The following is a 22,738-nucleotide window of genomic DNA, read 5'->3' on the forward strand; positions in this document are numbered from 1 at the left end:
TATGTAATACAGGTAGAGATCAGTACAGTACATGTAATACAGGTAGAGATCAGTACAGTATATGTAATACAGGTAGAGATCAGTACAGTACATGTAATACAGGTAGAGAGCAGTACAGTACATGTAATACAGGTAGAGATCAGTACAGTACATGTAATACAGGTAGAGATCAGTACAGTATATGTAGTACAGGTAGAGAGCAGTACAGTACATGTAATACAGGTAGAGAGCAGTACAGTACATGTAATACAGGTAGAGATCAGTACAGTACATGTAATACAGGTAGAGAGCGGTACAGTACATGTAATACAGGTAGAGAGCAGTACAGTACATGTAGTATAAGTAGAGAGCAGTACAGTACATGTAATACAGGTAGAGATCAGTACAGTACATGTAGTACAGGTAGAGAGCAGTACAGTACATGTAGAGCAGGTAGAGAGCAGTACAGTATATGTAGAGCAGGTAGAGAGCAGTACAGTATATGTAGTATAGGTAGAGAGTAGTACAGTACATGTAGTACAGGTAGAGAGCAGTACAGTATATGTAGTACAGGTAGAGAGCAGTACAGTATATGTAGTACAGGTAGAGAGCAGTACAGTATATGTAGTACAGGTAGAGAGTAGTACAGTACATGTAGTACAGGTAGAGATCAGTACAGTACATGTAGTACAGGTAGAGAGCAGTACAGTATATGTAGTACAGGTAGAGATCAGTACAGTACATGTAATACAGGTAGAGATCAGTACAGTATATGTAGTACAGGTAGAGAGCGGTACAGTACATGTAATACAGGTAGAGAGCAGTACAGTACATGTAGTATAAGTAGAGAGCAGTACAGTACATGTAATACAGGTAGAGATCAGTACAGTACATGTAGTACAGGTAGAGAGCAGTACAGTACATGTAGAGCAGGTAGAGAGCAGTACAGTATATGTAGAGCAGGTAGAGAGCAGTACAGTATATGTAGTATAGGTAGAGAGTAGTACAGTACATGTAGTACAGGTAGAGAGCAGTACAGTATATGTAGTACAGGTAGAGAGCAGTACAGTATATGTAGTACAGGTAGAGAGCAGTACAGTATATGTAGTACAGGTAGAGAGTAGTACAGTACATGTAGTACAGGTAGAGATCAGTACAGTACATGTAGTACAGGTAGAGAGCAGTACAGTATATGTAATACAGGTAGAGATCAGTACAGTACATGTAGAGCAGGTAGAGAGCAGTACAGTATATGTAATACAGGTAGAGATCAGTACAGTACATGTAGAGCAGGTAGAGAGCAGTACAGTATATGTAATACAGGTAGAGATCAGTACAGTACATGTAGAGCAGGTAGAGAGCAGTACAGTATATGTAATACAGGTAGAGATCAGTACAGTACATGTAGAGCAGGTAGAGAGCAGTACAGTATATGTAATACAGGTAGAGATCAGTACAGTATATGTAGTACAGGTAGAGATCAGTACAGTACATGTAGAGCAGGTAGACATGGCCTGCACATGTACAGTACGTAACATATAGCTAGAGAGCAGTTCAGTACAAGTAATACAGAGAGATAGCAGTATAGTATATGTAGTACAGCACTATCACTGAAAATCATGGACTATCACTTCCAAATTAGCTAATTTAAACCAAAACAACTATCAAACCGTTAGCTAAAAATTATATCTTTATTACAAAAATATCTTAAAACCCTGTCACATACAAATTTGATAAATACAATACAAGAATCAGTAAGTATACAACTGTGGGAAACTCACAATCTGAGATCCTCCTATGGGTCAATCCCACAAATTCCTGACATGTTTCCCCATATATCAGATAGTATTACGGTTCATCAGGGGATTTGACAGTGTATAAAGTGGAGATTTTAGGTTTACCTACACATAAGATTATTCCATCTCATAAATACACATTACATAGAGCGGCAACAAAAAAGGACAGATTGCTAATAAGCGGCAAAACATTACTATGCAAAGTGGTACAGATGTTTTCCAGGGATGCAGTTCTCCATCAGATGTATACAGAAGACTTCACAGATATCTTCATAATGTGATCCTCATTCCTTGTAATGTAGTGAGGATGCACATATAGCTGTTGTATAAATATATCTCACAGATAAACGTAGTAAAGGAATGTCCATAGATGTTTCTTAATGATCACCCACACGTCAGATAACCAGAGAAATTCTCCAGATGTATAACTACTGCATATACAGTCATGGCCGTAAATGTTGGCACCCCTGAAATTTTTCAATAAAATGAAGTATTTCTCACAGGAAAGGATTACAGTAACACATGTTTTGCTATACACATGTTTATTCCCTTTGTGTGTATTGGAACTAAACCAAACAAGGAGGAAAAAAAGCAAATTGGACATAATGTCACCAAACTCCAAAAATGGGCTGGATAAAAAAATTGGCACTCTTTCAAAATTGTGGAAAAATAAGATTGTTTCAAGCATGTGATGCTTCTTTAAACTCACCTGGGGCAAGTAACAGGCGGGGCAATATAAAAATCACACCTGAAAGCAGGTAAAAAGGAGAGAAGTTCACTTAGTCTTTGAATTGTGTGTCTGTGTGCTACACTAAGCATGGACAACAGAAAGAGGAGAAGAGAACTGTCTGAGGACTTGAGAACCAAAATTTTGGAAAAATATCAACAATCTCAAGGTTACAAGTCCATCTCCAGAAATCTAGATTTTCCTTTGTCCACAGTGCGCAACATTATCAAGAACTTTGCAACCCATGGCACTGTAGCTAATATCTCCCTGGGCGTGGACAGAAGAGATAAATTGATGAAAGGTGTCAACGCAGGATAGTCCGGATAGTGGATAAGCAGCCCCAAACAAGTTCCAAAGATATTCAAGCTGTCCTGCAGGCTCAGGGAGCATCAGTGTCAGCGCGAACTATCCGTTGACATTTAAATTAAATGAAACGCTATGGCAGGAGACCCAGGAGGACCCCACTGCTGACACAGAGAAATAAAAAAAAAAGTAAGACTACATTTGCCAAAATGAACTTGAGTAAGCCAAAATCCTTCTGGGAAAACATCTTGTGGACAGATGAGACCAAGATAGAGCTTTTTGGTAAAGCACATCATTCTACTGTTTACCAAAAACAGAATGAGGCCTACAAAGAAAAGAACACAGTACCTACAGTGAAATATGGTGGACGGTCAATGATGTTTTGGGGTTGTTTTGCTGCCTCTGGCACTGGGTGCCTTGAATGTGTACAAGGTATCATGAAATCTGAGGATTACCAATGGATTTTGGGTCGCACTGTACAGCCCGGTGTCAGAAAGCTGGGTTTGTGTCCGAGATCTTGGGTCTTCCAGCAGGACAATGACCCCAAACATACGTCAAAAAGCCCCCAGAAATGGATGGCAACAAAGCGCTGGAGAGTTCTGAAGTGGCAGCAATGAGTCCAGATCTAAATCCCATTGAACACCTGTGGAGAGATCTTAACCCCTTAAGGACCACAGGTTTTTCCGTTTTTGCACTTTCGTTTTTTCCCCCTCACCTTTTAAAAATCATGACCCATTCAATTTTGAACCAAAAAATCCATATGATGGCTTATTTTTTGCGCCACCAATTCTACTTTCATTTCATTTTCTACTTTCAATTCATTTTACCCAAAAATCTATGGCGAAACGAAAAAAAAAAATAATCATTGTGCGATGAAATTGAAGAATAAACGCCATTTTGTAACTTTTGGGGACTTCCGTTTCTACGCAGTACATTTTTCGGTAAAATTTACACCTTATCTTTATTCTGTAGGTCCATACAATTAAAATGATACCCTACTTATATAGGTTTGATTTTGTCGTACTTCTGGAAAAAATCATAACTACATGCAGGACAATTTCTACGTTAAAAATTGTCATATTCTGACACCTATGACTTTTTTATTTTACTGCGTAAGGGGAGGTATGAGGGCTCATTTTTTGTGCCGTGGTCTGAAGTTTTTATCGGTACCATTTTTGTATTTGTATTGATCTGACTTTTTGATCGCTTTTTATTCATTTTTTCATGATATAAAAAGTGACAAAAAATACGTTATTTTGGACTTTGGAATTTTTTTTCGCGTACGCCTTTGACCATGCGGTTTAATTAATTATATATTTTTATAGTTCGGACATTTACACATGCGGCGATACCACATATGTTTATATTTATTTTTTATTTACATGTTTTTTTTATGGGAAAAGGGGGGTGATTTGCACTTTTCTTAGGGAAAGGATTAAATCAAATGTATTAACTTTTTTTTACACTTTTTTTTTTTTTTTTGCAGTGTTATAGCTCTCATAGGGGGCTATAACACTGCACACACTGATTTTTTACACTGATCCATGCAAAGCCATAGCTTTGCATGGATCAGTGTCATAGGCGGTCGATTACTCAAGCCTGCATCTGAGGCTTCATGCAATCAGTCGCCGAAGGGACATGCCGGAGGAAGGTACGAGGTCCTCCGCTTGCGTTCTAGCTGTTCGGGACAATGGTGGTCCCGATCAGCCCAACTGAGCAGCCGGGAAGCTTTTACTTTCGTTTTAAAGGGTTAATAGCGCGCGGCAGCGCTGTTAGCCCCGGGTCCCGGCTTCAGATACATGCCGCGTGACCCCGCGTCATATCGTGGGAGCCGGAAAAGGGACGTAAATATACGTCCTTGGTCGTTAAGGGGTTAAAATTGCTGTTGGGAAAGGCGCCTTCCAATAAGAGAGACCGGGAGCAATTTGCAAAGGAAGAGTGGTCCAACATTCCAGCTGAGAGGTGTAAGAAGCTTATTGATGGTTATAGAAAGCCACTGATTTCACTTATTTTTTCCAAAGGGTGTGCAACCAAATATTAAGTTAAGGGTGCCAATAATTTTGTACAGCCCATTTTTGGAGTTTGGTGACATTATGTCCAATTTGCTTTTTTCACTCCCTTTTTTGGTTTAGTTCCAATACACACAAAGGGAATAAACACGTGTATAGCAAAACATGTTTTACTGCAATCCTTTTCTGCGAGAAATACTTCATTTTCTTGATTGAAAAATTTCAGGTGTTTCAACATTTTTGGCCATGACTGTAGAACATAACCCTCCGGCACGTCACAACCATTCATGGATAAGATCCACCGATATTAAAGAGAGATATGATATAGATATCCTTCCAGGACCTATGGCAGTCTCAGAAAAAAGATAAAGCCACCATAACAGAAATATTGCCATTAAATACAGCCGAGTGTCCACTGCTGTTAAACAGTCAATGACCACTACAAACTCCGAGCCAGGTTAGAGGCCGCTAAATAGATAGAGAGCAGTACAATACAAGTGAAGGACATTACATGGAACACTGTCCTATACTGCAGAGACAGAGAATCATTACTAGACAGCCATTACTAGACTGTACACACTAAGGTACTGAGCCTGATTGGCTCTTCATCCCATGATGCACTGATTCCCAGGCATTTTACTATCTGGATGCACTTGATGATTGTTTGAAGTTATAATGCCCAAGAAAGTTCATTGTCAGTAGAACATATCGCATAGACCTGCTGACATCTTTGTGACCATAGGCTCGGACTATTATAGGCTGATACAGTAAAATCTTCCTTAGTGGACACCTCCCAATAGGGGACACTCCCAATAGCGGATGCGGACACACCTTATAGGGGACAAAACACTCCCAATAGTATACAAAACACTCCCAATAATGGACAAAATACACCCAAAAGGGGACAAAACACTCCCAATAGGGGCCAAAACACTCCCATTAGGGGCCAAAACACTCCCAATAGGGGCCAAAACACTCCCAGTAGGGGACAAAACACTCCCGGTAGGGAACAAAACACTCCCAATAGGGGACAAAACACTCCCAATAGGGGACAAAACACTCCCAATAGGGGACAAACACTCCCAATAGGAGACAAAACATTCCCAATAGGGAACAAAACACACCCAGTAGGGGACAAAACACACCCAGTAGGGGACAAAACACTCCCAATAGAGGGACAATACACTCCCAGTAGAGGACAAAACACTCCCAATAGGGGACAAAACACTCCCAATAGGGGACAAAACACTCCCAATAGGGGACAAAACACTCCCAATAGAGGGACAAAACACTCTCAATAGAGGGACAAAACACTCCCAGTAGAGGACAAAACACTCCCAATAGGAGACAAAACACTCCCAATAGGGGACAAAACACTCCTAATAGGAGACAAAACACTCCCAATAGGGGACAAAACACTCCCAATAGGGGACAAAACACTCCCAATAGAGGGACAAAACACTCCCAATAGAGGGACAAAACACTCCCAATAGAGGGACAAAACACTCCCAATAGAGGGACAAAACACTCCCAGTAGAGGACAAAACACTCCCAATAGGAGACAAAACACTCCCAATAGGGGACAAAACACTCCCAATAGGGGACAAAACACTCCCAATAGGGGACAAAACACTCCCAATAGGAGACAAAACACTCCCAATAGGGGACAAAACACTCCCAATAGGGGACAAAACACTCCCAATAGAGGGACAAAACACTCCCAATAGAGGGACAAAACACTCCCAGTAGAGGACAAAACACTCCCAATAGGAGACAAAACACTCCCAATAGGAGACAAAACACTCCCAATAGGGGTCAAAACACTCCCAATAGGGGACAAAACACTCCCAATAGGAGACAAAACACTCCCAATAGGGGACAAAACACTCCCAATAGGAGACAAAACACTCCCAATAGGGGTCAAAACACTCCCAATAGGAGACAAAACACTCCCAATAGGGGACAAAACACTCCCAGTAGAGGACAAAACACTCCCAATAGGGGACAAAACACTCCCAATAGGGGACAAAACACTCCCAATAGGAGACAAAACACTCCCAATAGGAGACAAAACACTCCCAATAGGGGTCAAAACACTCCCAATAGGGGTCAAAACACTCCCAATAAGGGACAAAACACTCCCAATAGGGGTCAAAACACTCCCAATAAGGGACAAAACACTCCCAATAGGGGAGACAAAACACTCCCAATAGGAGGAAAAAACACTCCCAATAGGAGGAAAAAACACTCCCAGTAGAGGACAAAACACTCCCAACAGGTGACAAAACACTCCCTATAGGAGGAAAAAACACTCCCAATAGAGGACAAAACACTCCCAATAGGGGCCAAAACACTCCCAATAGGGGACAAAACACACCCAACAGAGGACAGAACACTCCCAATAGAGGACAAAACACTCCCAATAGAGGACAAAACACACCCAACAGAGGACAGAACACTCCCAATAGAGGGACAAAACACTCCCAGTAGAGGACAAAACACTCCCAATAGGAGACAAAACACTCCCAATAGGGGACAAAACACTCCCAATAGGAGACAAAACACTCCCAATAGGGGACAAAACACTCCCAATAGGGGACAAAACACTCCCAATAGGGGACAAAACACCCCCAATAGAGGGACAAAACACTCCCAATAGAGGGACAAAACACTCCCAGTAGAGGACAAAACACTCCCAATAGGAGACAAAACACTCCCAATAGGGGACAAAACACTCCCAATAGGAGACAAAACACTCCCAATAGGGGTCAAAACACTCCCAATAGGGGACAAAACGCTCCCAATAGGAGACAAAACACTCCCAATAGGGGACAAAACACTCCCAATAGGAGACAAAACACTCCCAATAGGGGTCAAAACACTCCCAATAGGGGTCAAAACACTCCCAATAGGAGACAAAACACTCCCAATAGGGGACAAAACACTCCCAGTAGAGGACAAAACACTCCCAATAGGGGACAAAACACTCCCAATAGGGGACAAAACACTCCCAATAGGAGACAAAACACTCCCAGTAGGGGACAAAACACTCCCAATAGGAGACAAAACACTCCCAATAGGGGTCAAAACACTCCCAATAGGGGACAAAACACTCCCAATAGGGGACAAAACACTCCCAATAGGAGACAAAACACTCCCAATAGGAGGAAAAAACACTCCCAGTAGAGGACAAAACATTCCAAATAGGGGACAAAACACTCCCAACAGGTGACAAAACACTCCCAATAGGGGACAAAACACTCCCTATAGGAGGAAAAAACACTCCCAATAGAGGACAAAACACTCCCAATAGGGGCCAAAACACTCCCAATAGGGGACAAAACACTCCCAATAGGGGACAAAACACTCCCAATAGAGGACAAAACACTCCCAATAGGGGCCAAAACACTCCCAATAGGGGACAAAACACACCCAACAGAGGACAGAACACTCCCAATAGAGGACAAAACACTTCCAATAGGGGACAAAACACTCCCAATAGAGGACAAAACACTACCAATAGGGGACAAAACACTCCCAATAGGGGACAAAACACTCCCAATAGGGGACAAAACACTCCCAATAGAGGGACAAAACACTCCGAATAGGGGACAAAACACTCCCAATAGAGGACAAAACACTCCCAATAGAGGACAGAACACTCCCAATAGAGGACAGAACACTCCCAATAGAGGACAAATCATTCCCAATAGAGGACAAAACACTCCCAACAGAGGACAGAACACTCCCAATAGGGGACAAAACACTCCCAATAGGGGACAAAACACTCCCAGTAGGGGACAACCAGGCTTATGTGCCAGCCCTATATTGCACAGGGCCGCTATATTTACATCAGTAAAGGGCCCAGGCCCCCGCTGCACCCCCTTGCAGCAGCCCCAGCACAGAAACAGAAGACCATTGTTTAAACAGTGGTCTCCTGCTTCTGTACATCCACCGGCCACATCATTCGTCCATCACCCCTTCCTCCCCTGATTCCCCCGTACCACTTTATTTACCCCTGCGCCACAGAATTTCTCCTTGATACCCCCCTGTGCCATTTCATTGCCCTTTTATTAACCTTTCTGCAAATTCATCACCCCCTCTTTACTACCCCCTGTGCCACTTGACTCCCCCTGTGCCAAATGATCCCTCCCGCTCAGGCACAGATGGGATCAAGAGGAAATGATGTGGCACAGAGGGCAAGGTGGGAATAAAGTGGCACAAGGTATAAAGGGGGGATGAAATGGTACAAGGGGTTTATAAGGGAAGTAATTTTAGTATTGAGTCATTTAGAAAGATTTTTGAGCCTTTTTTCCCAATAGAGGACATCTCTCTCTATAGCGGGCACTTTTTTATTCCCCGTGAGGGTCCGCTATTGGGAGATTCATCACCTGTTTATCTCTCTCCAGATTCTGGAACCGATACTGTATAGGTAAGAAGCACAGCCTGGACTACAAGGAGCTGCTGAGAAATCTTGGCATAAATGTAGAACAGCACAACAAACCTGGACAGGACAGTGTTGCACAAGGTAATGATGAGTGTGAAGATGAAGGCCTCTTCTTTACAACCGTATTCATATGGTTATCGAGTTATATTCAATTCATAGTGTAACCTCGCCATCTTCTCACATGTGTCCTTCACCAATCAGTTGCTTTATTTTGACTTTAAAGGGGTACTCCACTGCTCAGCATTTGGAACAAACTGTTCCATACGCTGGAGCTGGCGCCGGGAGCTTGTAATGTCATAACCCCGCCCTCTTGATGTCACGCCCCGCCCCCTCAATGCAAGTCTATGGGAGGGGGCGTGACGGCTGTCACACCCCCTCCCATAGACTTGCATTGGGGGGGGGGGGGCGTGATATCATGAGGGGGTGGAGCTATGACGTCATGAGCTCCCGGCGCCAGCTCCAGCGTATGGAACAGTTTGTTCCAAATGCTGAGCAGTGGAGTACCCCTTTAAATTGGCCAGAAATGCCTTCCCATTAGTCATGGGCCAGTGCAAAGTTAGATTTGCTACAGTAGGAGTCATTTCAATTGAAAGATCATAATATCAAAGTTAAAATGTGCCTAACATTATAAAAAAAAAAAAAAATAAATACTTCTGATATGTCATAGAGACTGTTAAGACCCCAACCTATTAGTAGAACAAACCAAGAGACTTGCATGCTTAGCATGTTCTCTCCTGGCTCTGTGTCACGTGACCAGGATAGATTTAAAGGGGTACTCCGCTGCCCAGCGTTTGGAACAAACTGTTTCCAAACGCTGGAGCCGGGAGTTCGTGATGTTATAGCCCCACCGCCTCATGATGTCACGCCCCCTCAATACAAGTCTATGGGAGGGGGCGTTACAGCTGTCACGCCCCCTCCCATAGGCTTGCATTGAGGGGGCGGGGCAGGATGTCATGAGGGGGTGGGGCTATGATGTCACGAGCTCCCAGCATCGGCTCCAGTGTTCGGGAACAGTTTGTTCCAAATGCTCAGCAACAGAGTACACCTTTAAAGGGGTACTCCGCTGGAAAACATTTTTTTTTTTTTTTTTATCAACTGATGCCAGAAAGTTAAACAGATTTGTAAATGACTTCTATGTTAAAATCTTAATATTTCCAGTACTTATCAGCTGCTGTATGCTCCACAGGAAGTTATTTTCTTTTTAAATTTCCTTTCTGTCTGACCACATTGCTCTCTGCTGACACCTCTGTCCATTTTAGGAACTGTCCTGAGTAGAAGCAAATCCCCATAGCAAACCTATCCTACTCTGGACAGTTCCTGACATGGACAGAGCTGTCAGCAGAGAGCACTGTGGTCAGGCAGAAAAGAAATTAAAAAAGAAAAGAACTTCCTGTGGAGCATACAGCAGCTGATAAGTACTGAAAGGATTAAGATTTTTAAATAGAAGTAATTTACAAATCTGTTTAACTTTCTGGCACCAGTTGATTAAAAAATAATAGTTTTCCAGTGGAGTACCCCTTTAAAATGTAAGTTTATGGTACCGTTCTAATCACATAGACACAGAGCAGTCTATGTCTGTCTGAGGACTGACCCATCACATCAGGGTCTCAGTGCTAAGACAACCCCCCTTCCCCCCCCCCCCCCCCACACACACATACACACACTGATCAGGAAAACGAGTCGGGAGAAGTGCACAGCAGCACACTTCATTCCCTGGCTTGTAGCAACCTCCGTACCAACCCTTAGTCTATAGGGCTGTCCAGAAAAGCTGAATAGAGATTGCTCCAAGCCAGGGAGTGAAGCGCAGCTCATTCTTCTGATTGGTGGGGGTGTCAGCACTCCCACCAATAAAAAAAAAAAAACTTTTGACATGTGTTAAAGGGGTACTCTGGTGGCAAATAATTTTTTTTCAGATCAACCGGAGCAAAAAAAAAATTTAACAGATTTGTAAATTACTTCTATTAAAAAAATCTTAATCCTTCCAGTACTTATTCAACTGCTGTATACTGCAGGGGAATTTGTGTAGTTATTTCCAGTCTGACCACAGTGCTCTCTGTTGCCACCTCTGTCCATGTCAGGAACCGTCCAGAGCAGGAGAGGTTTGCTCCTACTCTGGACAGTTTCTGACACGGACAGAGGTGTCAGCAGAGAGCACTGTGGTCAGACTGGAAAAAACTACACTACTTCCTCTGGAGCATACAGCAGCTGATAAGTACGGGAAGGATGAAGATGTTTTAACTTCCACCGGAGTACCCCTTTAACCCCTTCCCGACCTATGACATACCTGTACGTCATGAGTGGCAAGGTGTTCCCGACCCATGACATACAGGTACGTCATGAACATTTTTGCCGCAGCGCCCGGTAAGATGGTGGCTATCACTGATAGCCAGCCATCTTACCATGTGACTACGGGGGGGTTTCATCCCCCCCCCAGCGATCGCTGCAATCAGCTAGTTAAATCTGACTAGCTGATAGCAGCGTTTCGCTATGAGAATACTTAGCAGCGCGGTGTGCGAGTCCCGATCACGGGGATCGGGACACACACCGCTCGAAGTGTCCCTTACCCGTCCCCCGGCGTCACTTACCCGGCCATGCGGTGTCCAGAGCAGTCCCGGCGCGAGTGGCGTCCTCCAGGCAGTCCCGGCGGTGGTGCTTCCCAGCGGTGAGTTTCCAGCAGCAGGGCGGCATCTTCATTGGCAGCAGTGAGATTGCTGTAAAGCGATCTCACCGCTGCCACTGGGAGTTTCAAAACTGCAACTCCCAGCATGCCCAGACAGCCTTTGGCTTTCTGTGCATGCTGGGAGTAGTAGTTTTGCAACATCTGGAGGTCTGGAGTTTGGAGACCACTGTATAATGGTCTTCAATCTGTGCTCTTCCAAATGTTGCAAAACTACAATTCTCAGCATGCTCAGTCTGTCCAGGCATGCTGGGAGTTATAGTTCTGTAACATCTGGAAGAGCACAGATTGGAGACCATTATACAGTGGTCTACAAACTGTGGACCTCCAGCTGTTGCAATACTACTACTCCCAGCATGCCCAGACTGCCCAAGCATGCTGGAAGTTGTAGTTCGGCAACATCTGATCCTTCAGATATTGCCAAACTACAACTTCCAGCATGCCTGGCCAGTCTGGGCATGCTGGGAGTTGTAGTTTTGCAACAACTGGAGGCACACTAGTTGGGAAACATTGTCCGTTTCCTAACTCAGTGCCTCCAGCTGTTGCAATTGTTCCAAAACTATAACTCCCAGCATGCACTGACAGACCATGCATGCTGGGGGTTGTAGTTTTGCAACAGCTGGAGGCACACTGGTTTGGAAACACTAAGTTAAGTAATAAACTTTCAAGTGTTTTGCAACCAGTGTGCCTTCAGCTGTTAGATAACTACAACCCCCAGCATGCACGGACAGCCAAAGGGCATGCTGGGAGTTGTAGCAGTATGCCTCTAGCTGTTGCATGACTACATGTCCCAGCATGCAAAAACGTAGTGTGAACCCAGCCTAACTCCGTGTTTCGCAACCAGTGTGCCTCCAGCTGTTGCAAAACTACAACTCCCAGCATGCACGGACAGCCAAAGGGCATGCTCGGAGTTGTAGTTTTTTACAGTGAGTGCTGCAAGTTTGAAATGGCGCAAATTTTGCGCTCCTTTTACCCCTTGCAAAAATTGGGTCTACAAGAACATGCGAGTGTAAAAAATGAAGATTTTGAATTTTCTCCTTCACTTTGCTGCTATTCCTGTGAAACACCTAAAGGGTTAAAACACTTACTGAATGTCATTTTGAATACTTTGGGGGGGGGGGGGGGGGGGTGTAGTTTTTATAATGGGGTCATTCATGGGGTATTTCTAATATGAAGACCCTTAAAATCCACTTCCAACCTGAACTGGGCCCTGAAAAATTACGATTTTGAAAATCTGGTGAAAAATTGGAAAATTGCTGCGGAACTTTGAAACCCTCTGATGTCTTCCAAAAGTAAAAACACATCAATTTTTTGATGCAAACATAAAGTAGACATATTGTATATGTGAATCAATATATAATTTATTTGGAATATCCATTTTCCTTACAAGCAGAGACTTTCAAAGTTAGAAAAATGCAAAATTTTCAAAATGTTCATGAGATTTTTAGATTTTTTACCAAGAAAGGATACAAATATCAGTGAAATTTTACCAATAACATAAAGTAGAATATGTCACGAAAAAACAATCTCGAAATCAGAATGATAAGTAAAAGCATCACAGAGTTATTAATGTTTAAAGTGACAGTGGTCAGATGTTCAAAAAATGCCCAGGTCCTGAAGGTGAAAATGGGCTGGGTCATGAAGGGGTTAAGGTTCTTCATATTGTAGCCGAAGTTGGAAGCGGCTACAAAGAGCATCATCTCCTTCTCTTGGGGATCTGTCTTGCATAGAAGTAAACCTGCCAGACATATTCCATAAACACTTATGTTACAATATACATATATAGACAGTGTGTGTATACATATATAGTCATGGCCGTAAATGTTGGCACCCCTGACATTTTTCAAGAAAGTTGAGGTATTTTTCACAGAAAAGGATTGCAGTAACACATGTTTTGCTATACACATGTTTATTCCCTTTGTGTTTATTGGAACTAAACCAAAAAAGGGAGGAAAAAAAGCAAATTGGACATAATGTCACCAAACTCCAAAAATGGGCTGGACAAAATTATTGGCACCCTTTCAAAAGTGTGGAAAAATAAGATTGTTTCAAGCATGTGATGCTCCTTTAAACTCACCTGGGGCGAGTAACAGATGTGGGCAATATAAAAATCACACCTGAAAGAGAGAAGTTCACTTAGTCTTTGCATTGTGTGTCTGTCTGTGCCACACTAAGCATGGACAACAGAAAGAGGAGAAGAGAAATGTCTGAGGACTTGAGAACCAAAATTGTGGAAAAATATCAACGATCTCAAGGTTACAAGTCCATCTCCAGAGATCTAGATTTGCCTTTGTCCACAGTGCGCAACATTATCAAGAAGTTTGCAACCCATGGCACTGTAGCTAATCTCACGGGCATGGATGGAAGAGAAAAATTGATGAAAGATGTCAACGCAGGATAGTCCAGATGGTGGATAAGCAGCCCCAAACAAGTTCCAAAGATATTCAAGCTGTCCTGCAGGCTCAGGGAGCATCAGTGTGAGCGCTAACTATCTGTCGACATTTAAATGAGATAAAACGCTATGGAGGAGACCCAGGAGGACCCCACTGCTGACACAGAGACATAAAAAAGCAAGACTACATTTTGCCAAAATGAACTTGAGTAACCAAAATCCTTCTGGGAAAAGTTCTTGTGGACAGATGAGACCAAGATAGAGCTTTTTGGCAAAGCACATCATTCTACTGTTTACCGAAAACGGAATGAGGCCTATAAAGAAAAGAACACAGAACCTACAGTGAAATATGGTGGAGGTCAATGATGTTTTGGGGTTGTTTTGCTGCCTCTGGCACTGGGTGCCTTGAATGTGTACAAGACATCATGAAATCTGAGGATTACCAATGGATTTTGGGTCGTACTGTACAGCCCAGTGTCAGAAAGCTGGGTTTATGTCCAAGATCTTGGGTCTTCCAGCAGGACAATGACCCCAAACATGCGTCAAAAAGCCCCCAGAAATGGATGGTAACAAAGCGCTGGAGAGTTCTGAAGTGGCAGCAATGAGTCCAGATCTAAATCCCATTGAACACCTGTGGAGAGATCGTAAAATTGCTGTTGGGAAAAGGCGCCTTCCAATAAGAGAGACCTGGAGCAGTTTGTAAAGGAAGAGTGGTCCAACATCCCGGCTGAGAGGTGTAAGAAGCTTATTGATGGTTATAGGAAGCCACTGATTTCAATTATTTTTTCCAAAGGGTGTGCAAACAAATATTAAGTCCAATAATTTTGTCCAGACCATTTTTGGAGTTTGGTGACATTATGTCCAATTTGCTTTTTTTCCTCCCTTTTTTGGTTTAGTTCCAATACACACAAAGGGAATAAACATGTGTATAGCATATATATATATATATATATATATATATATATATATATATATACACTGCTTGGTCAAATGTGTGACTAGAACCTTACCATCATCCGGCTGCTTTAGTTTATGCTGCCAGCTTTGGTCAAAGTGTTCACCCTATATAACATTTCAGTATTTTACTGTTTTTGCCTCTTTTACCCGTTTCAAGGAATCATCTTGCCACATAATAAAGTGAGTGCTCTATAAACTAATTTTATCTGCTTTTGTTGTCCGCCTCTATCTTTGTTCTATTCCAATTGTATTTATAGTTTCTGTAGTTATATTTGTGAAATTAGCATTTTTTGTGTGTTTAAAGTGTACCTGTCATTTTTTAGGACTGAAAAGAACCGAGATTACTAGGGGAAGGGTCATTTGACAGACAAGTCATGTATAGTGCCTAGTCATTTATTTTGTTGTGTTCACATTAAAGGGGTACTCCCCTGCTAGACATCTTATCCCTTATCCAAAGGATAGAGGATAAGATGTCTAATCCTGGGGGTTCTAAACAAACGCTGGCTTCCTGCGGCAGTATTTGTAATGTTACGGTCACGCCCCTTGTGACATTACGCCACGCCCCCTCCATTCATGTCTCTGAGAGGGGGCGTGTCGACTGACACGCCCCCTCTCATAGACTTGAATGGAGAGGGTGTGGCATGACATCACAAGGGGCGTGGTCGTGACATCACGATCACGGCCTCCGGCTCCGAGCATTCTGAATGCTGGAGCACCGGAGTGCCCCTTTTAAAGGGGTATTCCAGGAAAAAGCTTTTTTTTTTCTTTTCTTTTTTTTTTTTTTTTTTTTATATCAACAGGCTCCAGAAAGTTAATCAGATTCTAAATGACTTCTATTAAAAAATCTTAATCCTTTAAATAATTATCAGCTGCTGAAGTTGAGTTGTTGTTTTCTGTCTGGCAACAGTGCTCTCTGCTGACATCTCTGCTTGTCTCGGGAACTGCACAGAGTAGAAGAGGTTTGCTATGGGGATTTGCTTCTAAACTGGGTAGTTCCAGAGACAGGTGTCATCAGAGAGCACTTAGAAAGAAAAGAACAACTCAACTTCAGCAGCCCATAAGTACTGAAAGGATTAAGATTTTTTAATAGAATTAATTTACAAATCTGTTTAACTTTCTGGAGCCAGTTGATGTATTAAAAAAAGTTTTTTCCTGGATAACCCCTTTTTAAGAGCATTACCTCTCTATGATTCTTTTTAGCTAGTAAATTCCAGTCACTAGGTGAGATTAGGAGCTCACTGCATATACATGTATCATTGGTGTCTATGGAACTGTTCAGATGTATGTTTGCAGTGGAGGCTGCAGGAAGTAAGAATTTTGTCATCAAATGTTTTTGTTTTTGTTTTTATTGCCCATATCATGCACACTTACCATCAATAGTCCTACAGCACCATCTGCTTTATTCCAGCACAACCGCATCCATGTGGTTTATTACTGTAACTGGGTCATGTGATCAATAGTTTGACCCACAGAAAATCACAGTGCTTTTTGTGTCAGAGTAAGTAGTCAATCCTGGATCAGGTGACTTCCTGCGAACTACAGGATGACATTAAAGGGGTATTCCAGGAAAAAAAAATTTTTTATATATCAACTGGCTATAAACAGATCTGTAAATTACTTCTATTAAAAAATCTTAATCCTTTCAGTACTTATGAGCTTTTGAAGTTAAGGTTGTTCTTTTCTGTCTAAGTGCTCTCTGATGACACGTGTCTCGGGAACCGCCCAGTTTAGAAGCAAATCCCCATAGCAAACCTCTTCTAAACTGGGCGTTTCCCGAGACAGGTGTCATCAGAGAGCACTTAGACAGAAAAGAACAACCTTAACTTCAGAAGCTCATAAGTACTGAAAGGATTAAGATTTTTTAATAGAAGTAATTTACAAATCTGTTTAACTTTCTGGAGCCAGTTGATATATAAAAAACGTTTTTTCCTGGATAACCCCTTTAAGACCTATCAAATCAATATTGGTACCTCCCAGATCCCTCCCCTCCCAGCTCTGTCTGTATACTGCTGCTATCTTTATTGGATCAGAATATACAGTATAGTAGTTATACCCTACCTCTCCGAGCTCTATGTTATACTGCTACTTCTAACTCTATGGGATCAGAATATGTAGTAGTTATATACCTCCCCTCTCAGCTCTATCTGTATACTGCTGCTACTATCTCTATGGGATCAGGATATATAGTATTTGTATACCTCCCCTCCCAGCTCTATCTGTATACCACTTCAGCTATATCTATGGGATCAGAAGATATAGTAGTTATACACCTCCCCCCTAGCTCTAGCTGTATACTGCTTCTATCTCTATTGGATCAGGATATATAGTAGTTATACACTTCTCCTCCAGCTCTATCTGTATACTGCTGCTGCTATCGCTATTGGATCAGGATATATAGTAGTTATACACCTCTCCTCCAGCTCTATCTGTATACTGCTGATATCTCTATTGGATCAGGATATATAGTAATTATACACCTCTCCTCCAGCTCTATCTGTATACTGCTGCTGCTATCTCTATTGGATCAGGATATATAGTAGTTATACACCTCTCCTCCCAGCTCTATCTGTATACTGCTGCTGCTATCTCTATTGGATCAGGATATATAGTAGTTATACACCTCTCCTCCAGCTCTATCTGTATACTGCTGCTGCTATCTCTATTGGATCAGGATATATAGTAGTTATACACCTCTCCTCCCAGCTTTATCTGTATACTGCTGCTGCTATCTCTATTGGATCAGGATATATAGTAGTTATACACCTCTCCTCCAGCTCTATCTGTATACTGCTTCTGCTATCTCTATTGGATCAGGATATATAGTAGTCATACACCTCCCCTGAGGCTGAGTTCACACATTGGGGGAAATTTACTAATTGTGGCGTATTGGTCTCGTATAGCTCCGCTTATATTCACGGTGCTATCAGTAAATCTAGTGGATAAGAGCTGCCCATGCACCAGACAGGGTTTTTTCTAGCATAGATTTCTGCGACAATTTAAGCCTGTGTTGAGGTACAAAGTGTGAGTGTTTGCAACACACAAAAGTAGCAGATGTATTGCTCAAAATAGGGGTTTGCCCAAAAATTATGCTACTTTTGGCCGTAAGAGTCACTCACACAGACTGATACATTTTTTACCATGTTTTTTCTGGTTTTGCTGTGATTTTACCTAAATTACAGCAAAAATGGGGCTACTTTACAGCTATTTTGCAAATCACGGAAACAATGTGTCATTTTTATTGAGATTTTGGAAAACTGCAGCAGAAACAGTCAAAATGTGTAAATAAAATGCAGTAAAAAGTCAACATTTGCCTTAAAGGGGAACTCTGGTGAAAAACTTTTTTCAACTGGTGCCAGAAAGTTAAACAGATTTGTAAATTACTTCTATTAAAAAATCTTAATCCTTCCAGTACTTATTAGCTGCTGAATACTACAGAGGAAATTATTTTCTTTTTGGAACACAGTGCTCTCTGCTGACATCACGAGCACAGTGCTCTCTGCTGACATCTCTGTTCATTTTAGGAACTGTCCAGAGCAGGAGATGTTTACTATGGGGATTTTCTCCTACTCTGGACAGTTCTTAAAATGGACAGAGATGTCAGCAGAGAGCACTGTGCTCATGATGTCAGCAGAGAGCTCTGTGTTTCAAAAAGAAAAGAATTTCAGCTGTAGTTTTCAGCAGCTAATAAGCACAGGAAGGATTAAGATTTTTTAATAGAAGTAATTTACAAATCTGTTTAATTTTCTGGCACCAGTTGATTAAAAAAAAAAAAAAGGTTCCCACCTGAGTACCCCTTTAAGATTTAAAATCTTCATAAAACTCAGGTGTGATTATAGATGAAATAACATTTGCATTATTTCTTTAAAAAAAAAAAAAAATGCATCACAATTCCACATAATATGAACTGACCTAAACGCACTTATGGGTCTAATCATTTCACCCGGTGAACTCCAATACCAGCAGCCTAATTAGATGACCAGGTGCAGTGATCGAACGCCACACCCTCTCTACAAAACCAGAGGGTTCATGGAAAATGTAGTCAGCATTAGGAAATAATTTAAAGGGGTACTCCATGGGAAAACATTATTATTATTATTATTTTTTTTAAATCAACTGGTGCCAGAAACTAAAACACATTTGTAAATTACTTTTATTAAAAAATCTTAATCCTTTCACTACTTATTAGCTGCTCTATGCTCCACAGGAAGTTCTTTTCTTTTTGAATTTCCTTTCTGTATGACCACAGTGCTCTCTGCTGACACCTCTGTCCATGTCAGGAACTGTCTAGAGCAGGAGAGGTTTGCTATGAGGATTTGCTCCTACTCTGGACAGTTCCTGACACGGACAGAGGTGTCAGCAGAGAGCACTGTGATCAGACAGAAAGGAAATTCAAATAGAAAAAAACTTCCTAGTGTAAAGCAGCTAATAAGTACTGGAAGGATTAGGATTTTTTAATAGATATAATTTACAAATCTGTTTACCTTTCTGGCACCAGTGGATTAAAAAAAAAAATTCCACCGGAGTACCCCTCTGGAAAATATAATTTTTTTTTAATCAACTGGTGCCAGAAAGTTAAACAGATTTGTAAATTACTTCTATTTAAAAAATCTTAATCCTTCCAGTACTTATCAGCTTCTGTATGTTGCACAGGAAGTTCTTTTCTTTTTGAATTTCCTTTCTGTCTGACCAAAGTGCTCTCTGCTGACACCTCTGTCTGTGTCAGGAACTGTCCAGAGTAGGAGCAAATCCCCCTAGCAAATCTCTCCTGCTCTGGACAGTTCCTAAAATGGTGTCAGCAGAGAGCACTGTGGTCAGACAGAAAGGAAATTCAAAAAGGAAAGAACTTCCCGTGCAACATATAGCAGCTGATAAGTACTGGAAAGATTAAGATTCTTTAATAGAAGTAATTTACAAATCTGTTTAACTTTCTGCCACCAGTTGATTTAAAAAAAATAATGTTTTTCAGAGGAGTACCACTTTAAGTGTTGGAACTACAATCAGTATGGAGCCAAACCCATGCCTGCCACATCAGCTAAAACAGGTTGGCACCAGGTATACACAAGAACCTCCTACATTATTCTCTAATTATGGCCTTATGTTGTTAATATTGATATATCATTACCATAGGCCATCAATATTAAGATTGTGGGGGTCTGACACCAAATCCTCTTTTTTTTGCCTATCCACCCCATTTGTTAGCTGCTGTACCTGGTATTGCAGGCTGTCCTATAGGGCCTGGTGCTCTGGTTATAGGGACTGTATAAGGACTGGCGCTACCGCGCCAGTCCTTATACAGTCCCTATAACCAGAGCACCAGTCCCTATATAGAGACATTATGAAATGATTCAGCACTGACATATGGAACTACTTGGATAGGCAATAAAATAAGAGCTGTAATTGTACGTTCACACATGCGGATTTTTTAGCGGGTTTTCCGCTGTGTATTTGAAAGTGGGCGGGCCCTTCTCGGCTGTCCGCAGCAGATTTTCCGCAGCGGAATGTACACTGCTTAAAATCCGCCGGAAGCCCCATTGAAGTCAGTAGGGACTCTGTCGGATTTTCCGCAGCGTAAATTCTGCCGCGTAAAATCTGCCGCGGACAGCCGAGAAGAGCCCGCCCACTTTGAAATAAGCAGCGGAAAACCCGCTAAAAAAATCCGCGCGTGTGAACGTACCCTTACTGTGACTGTGACACTGTAACCACTGACTCTACTGATGGGTACACTTTAATACGCGCCATTTTTTTTTGCTAGAATGTGTTGTCATTTCTCGCATGTAGATCTGAGTGCTTTACTTTTTGCTTGAAATGCAGACGACTTGTCAGAATTTATGACTAATTTTCCAAATTTTTGTCTACAGCGTTAAACTGGGAGGCAACCAAGCTGGAGCGGGAGAGGCAGAAACGGTGGAGATTGCCCTCTCCGTCCAACGGGTTCAACAGCGAGGAGTGTACATTGGAGGACCTCGAAGGGATGTTCAGGAAAAAGGTCATTTTTACAAATTTACCATCCAGTTGATCAGTGTTTCCCAACAAGTGTGCCTCCAGCTGTTGCAAAACTACAACTTCCTAAGTTTCTAAGGTTAAAAAAAAAAAGATAACAGTCCATCGGGTTCAACCTTAAAGAGGTACTATCCTGGAAAACATTTTTTTTTTTTTTTTTAAATCAACTGGTGCCAGAAAGTTAAACAGATTTGTAAATTACTTCTATTTAAAAATCTTAATCCTTCCAGTACTTATCAGCTTCTATTTGTTCCACAGGAAGTTCTTTTCTTTTTGAATTTCCTTTCTGTCTGACCACAGTGCTCTCTGCTGACATCTCTGTCCATTTTAGGAACTGTCCAGAGTAGAAGCGAATCCCCATAGCAAACCTCTCCTGCTCCAGTTCTTAAAATGGACAGAGGTGTCAGCAGAGAGCACTGTGGTCAGACAGAAAGGAAATTCAAAAAGAAAAGAACTTCCTGTGGAGCAAATAGAAGCTGATAAGTACTGGAAGGATTAAGATTTTTAAATAGAAGTAATTTGCAAATCTGTTTAACTTTCTGGCACCAGTTGATTTAAAAGAAAAAAGTTTTTCAGTGGAGTACCCCTTTAAACCCTACTGTGTTGATCCAGATGAAAGAAAACCTCCCCAATAAGGCTGATGCTAATTGTACCATAAGAGGAAAAATTACTTCCCGACCCCAAAATTCATTCCCGACCGATTATGTATAATATTGTTATCCGGGATGATATTTAACCGCCTGCACTATAGGGATATTATCAAATCTCATTGCCCCATGGATGTTATAAAACTCCCTAAACACCGGGAACATTTTTATACCCCCAAGACACCAGGGGTATTCTTCACCTGCCTAGACTCTAGAGCAGTGGTCTCCAACCTGTGGACCTCCAGATGTTGCAAAACTACAACTCCCAGCATGCCCGGACAGCGGCTGTCCGGGCATTTCTGGGAGTTGTAGTTTTGCAACATCTGGAGGTCCGCAGGTTGAAGACCACTGCTCTAGAGCATTGGTTCCCATCCTTTTTTTTGTCCGAGTACCCCTTGGCACCCATTTCCAAAAATTGTACCCCCTATATATGCGACATGTTTGTAATTAATATAGTTATTGTTATTTAGAATGTATATGCCTTTCTTTACGCCATGGGGGGGGGGATTTTTCAATTGTTCCAAGAATGTATTTATTTATTTGTTGTAAAAAAATTAGATCCTATCCCATGAAGACGTAGTAGTTATGTTTCACGGTCATTAGATCTCAATGCAGGATACTTTTCGAAATGTTACATTTTGATAAATCGACCCTCAGTTTATTGTTCTTGCCTGATCCTATATAAAGTGAGGGGAGTACGGAGGAACCACAACAAGTGATGGAATCCAACAATTGTGACCACAGGTAACCTGACTTTATAAATCTTTTCTAATCTAAAAGAAATGAGACAAAGGTTGAGTCATC

General features: G+C 41.8%; 1 protein-coding gene across 1 annotated transcript in view; it reads left to right on the forward strand.

Annotated features, from left to right (window-relative positions):
* EFCAB6 (EF-hand calcium binding domain 6) overlaps positions 1–22,738 on the forward strand; it is a 186,794-nt gene that overhangs the window by 43,630 nt on the left and 120,426 nt on the right. The window contains exons 7-8 of the mRNA XM_056517381.1: positions 9,224–9,342; positions 21,146–21,273. Coding sequence (XP_056373356.1) covers positions 9,224–9,342; positions 21,146–21,273 — 247 coding nt within the window. The remainder of the gene's footprint in view (positions 1–9,223; positions 9,343–21,145; positions 21,274–22,738) is intronic.

This window comes from Hyla sarda, chromosome 4 (assembly GCF_029499605.1).
Source record: "Hyla sarda isolate aHylSar1 chromosome 4, aHylSar1.hap1, whole genome shotgun sequence".
Lineage (NCBI taxonomy): Eukaryota > Metazoa > Chordata > Amphibia > Anura > Hylidae > Hyla > Hyla sarda.